Raw genomic sequence first — 13,651 nt, 5'->3', positions numbered from 1 at the left:
ATAAATTGCACCACGGCCAAAACTATGAAAAAATTTGCAATTTATAGTCCAGAAAATACGGTAATCAGAATTCTCTATGCACAGTCTTGCTGCAAAAAAAAAAATGTCCTAAAACTACACTTCTTTGCTCGGACTTGTTTGACCCGTCACTTCCTTGTTATCCTACACTGAAGTCCACACACAGAGACACACACAGAGACACACACAGAGACACACACAGAGACACACACACAGAGACACACACACAGAGAGACACACACAGAGAGACACACACAGAGACACACACAGAGACACACACACAGAGACACACACACAGAGAGACACACACAGAGAGACACACACAGAGAGACACACACAGAGAGACACACACAGAGAGACACACACAGAGAGACACACACAGAGAGACACACACAGAGAGACACACACAGAGAGACACACACAGAGAGACACACACACAACACCCAAAACACATGAAGAATGCTCACAACTCGTATCCATTGCGTTTTATTCTTGTTTCACTGTTGTCTAATGCAGGTTGTGTACGGACACGTCCCTCAAGCCTTTTCCTCCAAAGAACTCGCTCCTCTTTCCTCCTTTGTCCATTTTTTGGCAGTATTTCTTTTTTTTTAGATAGTTGATTAACTAATGAAAGGAAATGCATTAAGCGTTTTATTTCAAAATGTCATACAAAGAGGCCACTGCGCTCTTATATTTAAAGTTTGAGTAATTTCTAATCTCCGTGTTTTGCAATCCTGTCAGTGGCCGTTTTTAAATTTGGTTTTAATACAGCACAATTGAATCCTGATGGGACCAAAAAAACACTTGTATTGATCAGCTTTAATGTTTATTCTCAGTTAGAGCACTGCACTTTAGAGACCGTCACCGAGTTTAGTCTCCAAATATTAACTATTGTAAATTCTTATCAGAAATGATGATAGCAGGGGGAATTTTTCACACAAAATAAAAGTCTCCTCCTGTACAATAATTGCTGTTCGGGTGATTGTCTTTCCAATGCAACACGATGGCTTCTCATTTCTTGGGGGAAAAAATAAAAACAAATGTGAAAAGACAAATCCCGTGGTCATAGAAAAGATGTCTGTGCTGTTTGAGAAGGGTCAACTCATTGGCATCAAGCAGAGAAAACATTTAAGAAGCAGAAACTCATGTTCTACAGAGCTGAACCCCAGTGAGAGTGTTTGGGACGAGCTGGAGGAGGCTTTGTGCAGTGGTCATTCTCTTTGTGCAGTGGTCATTCTCTTTGTGCAGTGGTCATTCTCTTTGTGCAGTGGTCACTCTTTGTGCAGTGGTCACTCTCTTTGTGCAGTGGTCACTCTCTTTGTGCAGTGGTCAGTCTCTTTGTGCAGTGGTCAGTTTCTGTGCAGTGGTCACTCTCTTTGTGCAGTGGTCACTCTCTTTGTGCAGTGGTCAGTCTCTTTGTGCAGTGGTCAGTCTCTTTGTGCAGTGGTCACTCTCTTTGTGCAGTGGTCACTCTCTTTGTGCAGTGGTCACTCTCTTTGTGCAGTGGTCAGTCTCTTTGTGCAGTGGTCACTCTCTCCATCATCAAGGAAATACATATTTTTATATTGCAGAAGCTTATTGAAATTATGCCACAGCGATATATGCTGTGATTAGGGATGTGTACCGCTACGATCCGGACTTGTAAAAACGTTTCGGTTCAGGTCCAAAAAAAACGAAACCCCGGTGATTCGGTTCTGGACTCATTAAAAATCTACCACTCACATTCTATATCCTTTACGTTCTAGAATCTAAACCATCCTAAACCTTCCATAGATCGCGAAATTCACGCTGGAAAAGACGTAAACACTGACATCGCTGTCAATGGCCCGGAGCCATCAGCGACGCACGCGTCTTCCGCGCGGCAGAAGTTGAAGCCGGCGCAATGAGTTTAAAGAAGCGAGAGACCGAACATTCGGGAAGATCGCTGGCTTAATTGAAGCGTTTTAAGCCGCCGCGTGCGTCGCCGCTTGTGCCGCTCCGTGAGTTAGTTTAACGCTTGTTAAAGGAGCGGGTTGTGCTTTGGTTTGGGTGTAAATATTGTAACTTCTCGCTCAGGTCAGTAATGCTGGTTTAGTGCTCACAAGTTGTCACTTTATTTCTTGAACAGAGTTGGTTACTGTCGGCCGTAACCATGGTGATGGATGAAAACTACCTCGTCTCCTGAGCCCGCTCTTAGCTCCGCCCCAGAGACCGCGCACGCGCACTAGAGACTAGGGTCGCTACAATATGAATGAAATAACTGTATTATGTTGTGGTGTGATGTAGCATTTATTTAGGTGGTTAATGTGCAATATACATATTTATACATCTAAGTAAATACTAAGTCAAAGTAATATTGTTAAATTGCTGGATTGATTAACTGGAGCTTATATTTTGTAATAGTATTTGTATTCTACAGTTGTTAAATATGGTCTTGTGTTTAATGCTGTTAATATGATGTATTGTGTGTAGTGTAACATATTTTCATATTCTTTTTTTGATACTGCTAAGTTGATTGATTTATAGTGGTTCTAGTTGACTCTTATGCTAGTTTTTGAAGGTTTTTACATGACTTTGATGCCAATGGATCTGCAAAATTAAAGAGTGAAAATGTATCTAAAGCATTGAACTTCAGGTGTGGGAACAGCCCAGTCAAACCAGTAACACACTTGACAAACACAGTATCAGCTGAAACTGCTGCCTCAATACCAATACTCAACATGCTCTTGTTCAGAAGTGGTTCCTCTAGTAAAGTGTGTGTTAGCAGCTTGTAGCTTGTGATTTGTAAGTTGTAACTTCTGTTAATAAACAGTGAATAAATCAGACAAGTTGAGTTTATTTCACTCTGCAGTTAAGCCTTGTGTTTGATAGAAGTCCTTGTTCATGTGTCTTCAACTTAATTGAGCCAAGTGTCTTGTGTTATGCTGTTATAACATTATACAAAAATGGCATGAGTTCAGCCGGACTCATTAGGTCCGGTCCTGAACCTAAACCTCTGGATTCGAATCCGGACTTTAACCTGAACGTGGGTTTAGGTCTGCATCCCTAGTTGTGATCAAATCTAAAGGTGGTCTATCTAAATATTAGAGCGTGCAACTTTTTTTTTTTGACAGCCAGTGTAATTATTCTTGTAAATTAGAGACTGCAGGTATAATTAGAGATGCACTGATCAATCGGCCGCCGATTAAAAAAGCCGGTTTTATGTCCAATCGGTGACTGGTCGGTCACTGTCGTAATTTCCGGTTTTCGGCCAATCAGACTTACCCGCATGCGCGCATGCGCGGGGCGTAGCAGCTCAACGCGCCCAGAGCAAAACAGCTAAAAACTAGCAAGACTCATTCAGACCGCGGCGGCCAAAGTGTCCAGTTTACATTCAAAGTCTATGTAAACGCGCGCCGAACACCTCCTGCGTTTTCGCGGTGTGGAGGGTGCGTTTTGGCGTTTTCCACTCTAGACACTTTGACGGGCGTATAAGCTTCAAGGTGTTAAAATTGTTCGCCGCAGAAAAGTTCAGATTTGTTAAACTTTTCTGCGGCGAGGCGGCGCAGCAGCCAATCAGAGATGACGCTTCTTTTTGTTCCTGTTCTGTATATGTATATTATTTTTATATAATATATATATTATAGTTATTTATTTTTCCACAAAATAAATTACATTTTATATTATAAAATGTATGTCCTGTATACATGCACCTTTTTCATATATATAATACTTGTTAGTTTGTGGGAAAATCATTGGCTGGATAGAAAATCGGTATCGGAAAAAAACGTTTTGGCAGGTCAGACCTCCTTAAAAAACGGAAATTGGTATTGGCCAAGAATTTTTTGTGGAATTTTAATGTTTAGAGTGTCAAAGGTAGTTTTTTTTTGTGTAAATTCTACATAAACGTTTGCGACTTTTCTCCACAAATACCTACTCAATTTGGTGTAAAATCATTTGTATTTACAACTGGTACAAATGCACAAAATAAAGTCAAAACCTGTCATGCGCATTGCTAATTGTGACCATTTAAATTGAGATTTCTGTTAAATTATATACAGAATAATGTAATGTTTTTTTCTGTCATATATAAATACAATTACACATGTATTTGCCAATGTTGTCTATACACTCCGCCCCCAAACTTGCGGCTTATGTTACATTTTAAATTGGATGTGAAAGTTAACGTTGCTGCGTTTTGTTTACTTCTAGGTATGAAAAGGAGTCAGAAAAAGCACTGGACCTGTCGACTCTCTCCGCGATGCCTTCAAACAAGTTTTCGGACGATTTGATGGTGGAAGGAAACAAAATGGCCGCCACCGTAAGTTTTAATATTTAAAGCGTTCGGTCGGGCAACAATTGTTCAGTTAAAGTCACAGAAATCCACATTTAAACATCTAATGAGCTTGTAGAGTTTGTGAATTGATTCCATTGACTGTGCTTTTTATCCTTTATTTATTTTCATTATAATGCGTCTCGGGAATGAACGCGGAGTAGTGGAACAGCACTGTTTAGGCGTAATTATGAATTTAATAAGAATTGCGGTTTAACGTCGCCAACCTTCGCTTAAAAATCAATAATTTCCCCGTCACGGTGCTGAAAAACTGCAGATAATCCATGTAAAATGAACCATATATGATATTAGTCGATAAATACTGCTACTACGTAAGGACAATAAGTTGCACCGGAGTATAAGTCGCACCAGACAAAAATGCATAATAGAGAAGAAAAAAAACATAAGTTGCACTGGAGTTATATACTGGAGTATATTTATATACTTATAAGTGTATAAGTATATAAATATAAGTCGCACCCCGGCCAAAACTATGGAAAAAAAGTGCGACTTATAGCCCGAAAAATACCGTAAGTCCATTATTTCTGCAGTTAAATTAACTTTTCTTTTCACTCCGGGGCCGTAAATTGTGTCTTGTGCAAATGAAACACACCCGTAAAGTTGAGTCAAAAGTATGTACTCTCTGTTAAGTATTTTAAAAGTATTGAATGAAGGTGTACCACAGTATCGACTGTGAATAACCAAGGCGTGGATGGAAGGAGATCGGAGTCATTAAAAGACCATATCAAGTTACATGTCATAATCTGTGTTTATATTACTGCTAGTTTTGGATTTATGTCAGTCGTTAAAGTATTGTATTGTGTTTTTATCGAATCATCGGCGGATTGAAGGACATGGTCAGAAACTCACAAGGAAATGGAAAGCGAAACGGACGGCGGGAAAAGGAAGTCTCTGTCTCATAATAAATGATAAATGAAAAAGAGGAAGCGGGAGTAACGGACAGAGTTGATGGAGTGCACCCTGTGATTGCAACAGGTTGTGCAAGGAAAGCTGTCAGAACTGAACCGGCTCCATATGTCACACATCATTCATGACACTTGTTTTTGCAATAAACGTGGGAATACGGTTTACAGTTGGAGTCCTTATCGGCTTAGGTTTAAATGTCTGGAGGCACGGCAGCACTGTGAGGGAGGGAGGGACGGCAGCACTGTGAGGGAGGGAGGGACAGAGGAGGAGAGGGACGGAGGAGGAGATGAGGAGAGGGACAGATGAGGAGAGGGACAGATGAGGAGAGGGACAGATGAGGAGAGGGACAGATGAGGAGAGGGACAGATGAGGAGAGGGACGGAGGAGGAGATGAGGAGAGGGACAGATGAGGAGAGGGACAGATGAGGAGGGGGACAGATGAGGAGGGGGACAGATGAGGAGAGGGACAGATGAGGAGAGGGACAGATGAGGAGAGGGACAGATGAGGAGAGGGACAGATGAGGAGGGGGACAGATGAGGAGGGGGACAGATGAGGAGGGGGACAGATGAGGAGGGGGACAGATGAGGAGGGGGACAGATGAGGAGGGGGACAGATGAGGAGGGGGACAGATGAGGAGGGGGACAGATGAGGAGGGGGACAGATGAGGAGGGGGACAGATGAGGAGATGAGGAGAGGGACGGAGGAGGAGATGAGGAGAGGGACGGAGGAGGAGTTGAGGAGAGGGACGGAGGAGGAGTTGAGGAGAGGGACGGAGGAGGAGTTGAGGAGAGGGACGGAGGAGGAGTTGAGGAGAGGGACGGAGGAGGAGATGAGGAGAGGGACGGAGGAGGAGATGAGGAGAGGGACGGAGGAGGAGATGAGGAGAGGGACGGAGGAGGAGATGAGGAGAGGGACGGAGGAGGAGATGAGGAGAGGGACGGAGGAGGAGATGAGGAGAGGGACGGAGGAGGAGATGAGGAGAGGGACGGAGGAGGAGATGAGGAGAGGGACGGAGGAGGAGATGAGGAGAGGGACGGAGGAGGAGATGAGGAGAGGGACGGAGGAGGAGATGAGGAGAGGGACGGAGGAGGAGATGAGGAGAGGGACAGAGGAGGAGATGAGGAGAGGGACAGAGGAGGAGATGAGGAGAGGGACAGAGGAGGAGATGAGGAGAGGGACAGAGGAGGAGATGAGGAGAGGGACAGAGGAGGAGATGAGGAGAGGGACAGAGGAGGAGATGAGGAGAGGGACAGAGGAGGAGATGAGGAGAGGGACAGAGGAGGAGATGAGGAGAGGGACAGAGGAGGAGATGAGGAGAGGGACAGAGGAGGAGATGAGGAGAGGGACGGAGGAGGAGATGAGGAGAGGGACGGAGGAGGAGATGAGGAGAGGGACGGAGGAGGAGATGAGGAGAGGGACGGAGGAGGAGATGAGGAGAGGGACGGAGGAGGAGATGAGGAGAGGGACGGAGGAGGAGATGAGGAGAGGGACGGAGGAGGAGATGAGGAGAGGGACGGAGGAGGAGATGAGGAGAGGGACGGAGGAGGAGATGAGGAGAGGGACGGAGGAGGAGATGAGGAGAGGGACGGAGGAGGAGATGAGGAGAGGGACGGAGGGACAGAGGAGAAGAGGGACGGAGGGACAGAGGAGAAGAGGGACGGAGGGACAGAGGAGAAGAGGGACGGAGGGACAGAGGAGAAGAGGGACGGAGGGACAGAGGAGAAGAGGAGAAGAGGGACAGAGGAGAAGAGGAGAAGAGGGACAGAGGAGAAGAGGAGAAGAGGGACAGAGGAGAAGAGGAGAAGAGGGACAGAGGAGAAGAGGAGAAGAGGGACAGAGGAGAAGAGGAGAAGAGGGACAGAGGAGAAGAGGAGAAGAGGGACAGAGGAGAAGAGGAGAAGAGGGACAGAGGAGAAGAGGAGAAGAGGGACAGAGGAGAAGAGGAGAAGAGGGACAGAGGAGAAGAGGAGAAGAGGGACAGAGGAGAAGAGGGACGGAGGGACGGAGGGACAGAGGAGAAGAGGGACGGAGGGACGGAGGGACAGAGGAGAAGAGGGACGGAGGGACGGAGGAGAAGAGGGACGGAGGGACGGAGGAGAAGAGGAGAAGAGGGACGGAGGGACAGAGGGACAGAGGAGAAGAGGAGAAGAGGGACGGAGGGGCAGAGGGACAGAGGAGAAGAGGGACGGAGGGGCAGAGGGACAGAGGGACAGAGGAGAAGAGGGACGGAGGGACAGAGGAGAAGAGGGACGGAGGGACAGAGGAGAAGAGGGACGGAGGGACAGAGGAGAAGAGGGACGGAGGGACAGAGGAGAAGAGGGACGGAGGGACAGAGGGACAGAGGAGAAGAGGGACGGAGGGACAGAGGGACAGAGGGACAGAGGAGAAGAGGAGAAGAGGGACAGAGGGACAGAGGGACAGAGGGACAGAGGAGAAGAGGAGAAGAGGGACAGAGGGACAGAGGGACAGAGGAGAAGAGGGACGGAGGGACAGAGGAGAAGAGGAGAAGAGGGACGGAGGGACAGAGGAGAAGAGGAGAAGAGGGACAGAGGAGAAGAGGGACGGAGGGACAGAGGGACGGAGGGACAGAGGGGAAGAGGGACGGAGGGACGGAGGGACAGAGGAGAAGAGGAGAAGAGGGACGGAGGGACAGAGGAGAAGAGGGACGGAGGGACAGAGGAGAAGAGGGACGGAGGGACGGAGGGACAGAGGAGAAGAGGGACGGAGGGACAGAGGAGAAGAGGAGAAGAGGGACGGAGGGACAGAGGGACAGAGGAGAAGAGGAGAAGAGGGACGGAGGGACAGAGGGACAGAGGAGAAGAGGGACGGAGGGACAGAGGAGAAGAGGGACGGAGGGACAGAGGAGAAGAGGGACGGAGGGACAGAGGAGAAGAGGAGAAGAGGGACAGAGAAGAGGGACAGAGGAGAAGAGGAGAAGAGGGACGGAGGGACAGAGGGACAGAGGAGAAGAGGAGAAGAGGGACGGAGGGACAGAGGGACAGAGGAGAAGAGGAGAAGAGGAGAAGAGGGACGGAGGGACAGAGGGACAGAGGAGAAGAGGAGAAGAGGGACGGAGGGACAGAGGGACAGAGGGACAGAGGGACAGAGGGACAGAGGAGAAGAGGGACGGAGGGACAGAGGAGAAGAGGAGAAGAGGAGAAGAGGGACGGAGGGACAGAGGAGAAGAGGAGAAGAGGGACGGAGGGACAGAGGAGAAGAGAAGAGGGACGGAGGGACAGAGGGGAAGAGGGACGGAGGGACAGAGGAGAAGAGGAGAAGAGGAGAAGAGGGACGGAGGGACAGAGGAGAAGAGGGACGGAGGGACAGAGGAGAAGAGGGACGGAGGGACGGAGGGACAGAGGAGAAGAGGGACGGAGGGACAGAGGGACAGAGGAGAAGAGGAGAAGAGGGACGGAGGGACAGAGGAGAAGAGGAGAAGAGGGACGGAGGGACAGAGGGACAGAGGAGAAGAGGAGAAGAGGGACGGAGGGACAGAGGGACAGAGGAGAAGAGGAGAAGAGGGACGGAGGGACAGAGGAGAAGAGGAGAAGAGGGACGGAGGGACAGAGGAGAAGAGGAGAAGAGGGACGGAGGGACAGAGGAGAAGAGGAGAAGAGGGACGGAGGGACAGAGGAGAAGAGGAGAAGAGGGACGGAGGGACAGGAGAAGAGGGACGGAGGGACGGAGGGGAAGAGGGACGGAGGGACGGAGGGACAGAGGAGAAGAGGAGAAGAGGGACGGAGGGACAGAGGAGAAGAGGGACGGAGGGACAGAGGAGAAGAGGGACGGAGGGACAGAGGAGAAGAGGGACGGAGGGACAGAGGAGAAGAGGGACGGAGGGACAGAGGAGAAGAGGGACGGAGGGACAGAGGAGAAGAGGGACGGAGGGACAGAGGAGAAGAGGGACGGAGGGACAGAGGAGAAGAGGGACGGAGGGACAGAGGAGAAGAGGAGAAGAGGGACAGAGGAGAAGAGGGACGGAGGGACGGAGGGACAGAGGAGAAGAGGAGAAGAGGGACGGAGGGACAGAGGAGAAGAGGAGAAGAGGAGAAGAGGGACGGAGGGACAGAGGAGAAGAGGAGAAGAGGGACGGAGGGACAGAGGGACAGAGGAGAAGAGGGACGGAGGGACAGAGGGACAGAGGAGAAGAGGGACGGAGGGACAGAGGGACAGAGGGACAGAGGAGAAGAGGAGAAGAGGGACGGAGGGACAGAGGGACAGAGGAGAAGAGGGACGGAGGGACAGAGGGACAGAGGAGAAGAGGGACGGAGGGACAGAGGGACAGAGGAGAAGAGGGACGGAGGGACAGAGGGACAGAGGAGAAGAGGGACGGAGGGACAGAGGGACAGAGGAGAAGAGGGACGGAGGGACAGAGGGACAGAGGAGAAGAGGGACGGAGGGACAGAGGGACAGAGGAGAAGAGGGACAGAGGGACAGAGGGACAGAGGAGAAGAGGGACAGAGGGACAGAGGAGAAGAGGAGAAGAGGGACAGAGGGACAGAGGAGAAGAGGAGAAGAGGGACGGAGGGACAGAGGAGATGAGGGACGGATGAGGAGGGGGAGGAGATGAGGAGGGGGAGGAGATGAGGAGAGGGACAGAAAAGGGGAGGGGGACAGTGGAGGGGGACAGAGAAGGGGAGGGGGACAGTGGAGGGGGACAGAGAAGGGGAGGGGGACAGTGGAGGGGGACAGTGGAGGGGGACAGAGAAGGGGAGGGGGACAGTGGAGGGGGACAGAGGAGGGTGACAGAGGAGGTGGAGAGGGACAGATCTAGGTTTAAATTACTGAGACGGCTTTTTCATGCATATTTACTTATCTGGTTATATTTACTCCCTGCCCCCTCCTCCTCTGTCCCTCCTCTGTCCCTGCCCCCTCCTCCTCTGTCCCTCCTCTGTCCCTGCCCCCTCCTCCTCTGTCCCTCCTCTGTCCCTGCCCCCTCCTCCTTTGCTTTATATATTCCCTTGAACTGACTTATTTTTTAAATAAAATTCTCACTATTTAAATTTTTTAGGTTCTAAATCTTACATCATGACCTGAATAATCCTGATTTATAGATTAACCAATTCTTCTAGACAAGAACAACAAGCTTGATTCTCTGAAGAAAAGATTCTGAGAAAAGATATTAAAAGTTCATTCACTTTTAGATTTCTGACTCTTTCTGTCTAACGAAGGCTCCTCGTCTCTTTCCACGTTGTCGTTTGCAGCTCGGCCAAGTCCGTTTCGTGACATGCATTCTCCATTAGGCCCGTGTAATGTGCTGGCAGAGAGACCCTGGCGCCTGCCGCTCCAAAGTCTCTCCAGTGAAACCACACTGGACTTTAAGATGGACTTTACCATTGCACTCTTGCTTACTTTGTCTTACTCCGGCTAATTAATCATCTCGCACGTCTTTGCTTTTGGGCGATGCTTTTACCGTGGGAAGTGCGCTCGGTGAATCTCGAGGCCCGAAGGTCGAAGGCGGCGGAACGGGGCACGAGATTGTTAATACCCCGCCCGAGGTCTTATAACACCCGAGTCGTCAGAAGCAGCTGGTCTTTCTGGACTTTATTCACTGGTGTGGGGCCGGGCCATAACTCTCGTTTGGCGTTTCCACTGCAGTGAATCGGATTAACGTTTCAGTCCTCCGGGTCGGGTTTACGGGGCTCGAAGATGTCCGCATCAGGCGCATCTGCCTCGAGTTGGAAAGGGAAAACCAAGACGTTATTTTTCAGCTGGAACGTGTCCAAATCTGTGGTTGAAGAAGCACCTCGAGGATGACCAGAACGCTACTTGCAGTTTCATGGTGAATTTGCATCTTTAATTTATCGTATTTCCCGGACTATAAGTTGCACCTTTTTTTCATAGTTTTGGCCCAGGTGCGACTTATACTACTATACTGATACTTATACTCTGGAGCGACTTATATGTAACATTATTTGTTATTTTCACACTTGCAACCGCATTTCATACTCTAGTGCGATTTTAAATATGTTTTTTCTCTATTATGCATTTTTTGGCTGGTGCGACTTATACTCCGATGCGACTTAATTATAGTCCGGAAAATACGGTACTATATTGTTACTGAATACTGGAGAGTTGATTGTAAAAACGATTGGATTTCACAAATGCAGTTGGCCAGTTTTGACCTTTTTGACCTTTTCATGTAGGAAGCGCCATCTGCAGAAGCTTAGTATTTGAAGTAGCAGCGGCCATAGCAGTAGCGGTAGTACTCGTAGTAGCGGCTATAGCAGTAGCAGTAGTACTCGTAGTAGCGGCCATAGCAGTAGCAGTAGTACTCGTAGTAGCAGCCATAGCAGTAGCGGTAGTACTCGTAGTAGCAGCCATAGCAGTAGCGATAGTACTCGTAGTAGCAGCCATAGCAGTAGCGGTAGTACTCGTAGTAGCAGCCATAGCAGTAACGGTAATACTCGTAGTAGCAGCCGTAGCAGTAGCGGTAGTACTCGTAGTAGCAGGCGTAGCAGTAGCACTAGTACTCGTAGTAGCAGCCATAGCAGTAGCAGTAGCACTCGTAGTAGCAGCCATAGCAGTAGCAGTAGTACTCGTAGAAGCAGCCATAGCAGTAGCGGTAGTACTCGTAGTAGCAGCCATAGCAGTAGCGGTAGTACTCGTAGTGGCACCCGTAGCAGTAGTACTCGTAGTGGCAGCCATAGCAGTAGCGGTAGTACTCGTAGCGGCAACCATAGCAGTAGCGGTAGTACTCGTAGCGGCAGCCATAGCAGTAGCGGTAGTACTCGTAGCGGCAGCCATAGCAGTAGCGGTAGTACTCGTAGCGGCAGCCATAGCAGTAGCGGTAGTACTCGTAGCGGCAGCCATAGCAGTAGCGGTAGTACTCGTAGTGGCAGCCGTAGCAGTAGCGGTAGTACTCGTAGTAGCAGCCGTAGCAGTAGCGGTAGTACTCGTAGCGGCAGCCATAGCAGTAGCGGTAGTACTCGTAGCAGCAGCCATAGCAGTAGCGGTAGTACTCGTAGCAGCAGCCATAGCAGTAGCGGTAGTACTCGTAGTAGCAGCCATAGCAGTAGCGGTAGTACTCGTAGTAGCAGCCGTAGCAGTAGCGGTAGTACTCGTAGTGGCAGCTCTTTGTTTTGTGTCAGATAGTTTGACAGTGGTGTCAGAGTGCCCCGGGACAGAATGGAGCACGGAGGAATGCGCTGTGAGGTAATGGCGGCTTAGATCAGGACGGTGCCCACACATGCGCTAAACGTGACTACACAGAACGGCTTGTACGTCGTAATGGTTGTAAGATGGATGGGTTAGATCTGCGGAGGGGTCTCATGGTCTCGCGGTCTTTCTCGAGAACAAAACAAGTCGGCGAACTCCACACAGGTCCCTCAATCGGACCATAAAGGACATAACTTGGGACGGTCCAACCACAGTCAATTTGTATCGCAGGTCCCTCAATCGGACCACAATTAAGGCATTATTGTCCTGTATAACTTGCGTAAATAAGTGAGAACTGTGGTTGTTAGTACGTACGCAAATGTCTGTGCTGATCGCTAACGTTAGCAATATACATAAAGCACTGTAATGTTTGTTTTTTTGTTTTGTTTTTGTAATGCTTGGATGCTGACGCTAATTCTCCCGTTGAAAATGCATCAGTTCTAATGTATGGAGCCATTAGAATGCAGGCGTTCTGTTTACATGCACAGGAAAAGCCTGTACAAAGTGCCGTCCTGAAAAAGAAATTGGCTTAAAATATAGGATTGTTCAAATGTACTTTATAATGCGGTTAAAATGATCTAAAAATCAGTTAAGCTTAAATTGTGGTGTTTTTTTGTCATCCAGAAATGGCATTTTCTTGACTGTTGTTTTGGGTTTGTGAATGGGATTCTCGCCTTGTTCTGACTGGTCTCACCAACTATAATGAGTTCCTTCAGGACAAAGGAAGAGATTTGTTGTTTGGGTGATTTATTACTTGTGTATCTGACGTACTATTATTGAAAACGGCGTTGTCCTATTTGTGAGCGAGGTTAGATTCGATGGTTTCAATGAGTCTAGAAACTTATTATGCTGTAAAACGGCGTTAACCATGTCAGGAAGTGAATTGGCGCTCCGTCGATTGGCTACAGAGGGTTACAAAAGGGAGATGAGCAAATGCAGTGGCGTCCAGGGGCCTCTAGGGGGGACAGTCTCATCCTATCCAAGAAGTCTGCCTTCTGTTAATCAGCCTTTTCCGTCAGAGCTTCTGAAGAATGGAACAGCGTAACCATTTTAGTGTAATATGTTTAATTTGTTGCCTTCTGTACACCAAGCAACAGACGATCGGTGAAAATCAGCCTCCTGACTATAATATGCTCTTACTGTTGGTCAATATGCGGTGAATAAATAATATAAATAAACCTAGCTTGTCCCCGACATGCGAATGCAGGCACGCAGTGTAATGAACATGGTTTGAAATGCTCAGAACGTGTCTGACG

The 13,651-nt window shown here is 48.7% G+C and overlaps 1 protein-coding gene across 2 annotated transcripts in view; it reads left to right on the top strand.

The window, feature by feature from the left end:
* The first annotated feature begins 4,191 nt into the window (after nucleotides 1-4,191).
* LOC140362631 (DNA (cytosine-5)-methyltransferase 3B-like) overlaps nucleotides 4,192-13,651 on the top strand; it is a 44,953-nt gene continuing 35,493 nt past the window's right edge. For both annotated transcript variants that reach the window (XM_072448752.1, XM_072448751.1), the window contains exon 1: nucleotides 4,192-4,297. In XM_072448752.1, coding sequence (XP_072304853.1) covers nucleotides 4,238-4,297 — 60 coding nt within the window. In that variant the 5' untranslated portion in view covers nucleotides 4,192-4,237. The remainder of the gene's footprint in view (nucleotides 4,298-13,651) is intronic.

This window comes from Eucyclogobius newberryi, unplaced genomic scaffold, assembly GCF_026437365.1.
Source record: "Eucyclogobius newberryi isolate DKJ021-1_F unplaced genomic scaffold, fEucNew1.0.hap1 SCAF_17, whole genome shotgun sequence".
In the NCBI taxonomy this organism is placed as follows: domain Eukaryota; kingdom Metazoa; phylum Chordata; class Actinopteri; order Gobiiformes; family Gobiidae; genus Eucyclogobius; species Eucyclogobius newberryi.
This window is presented reverse-complemented; position numbering and strand designations above follow the sequence as displayed.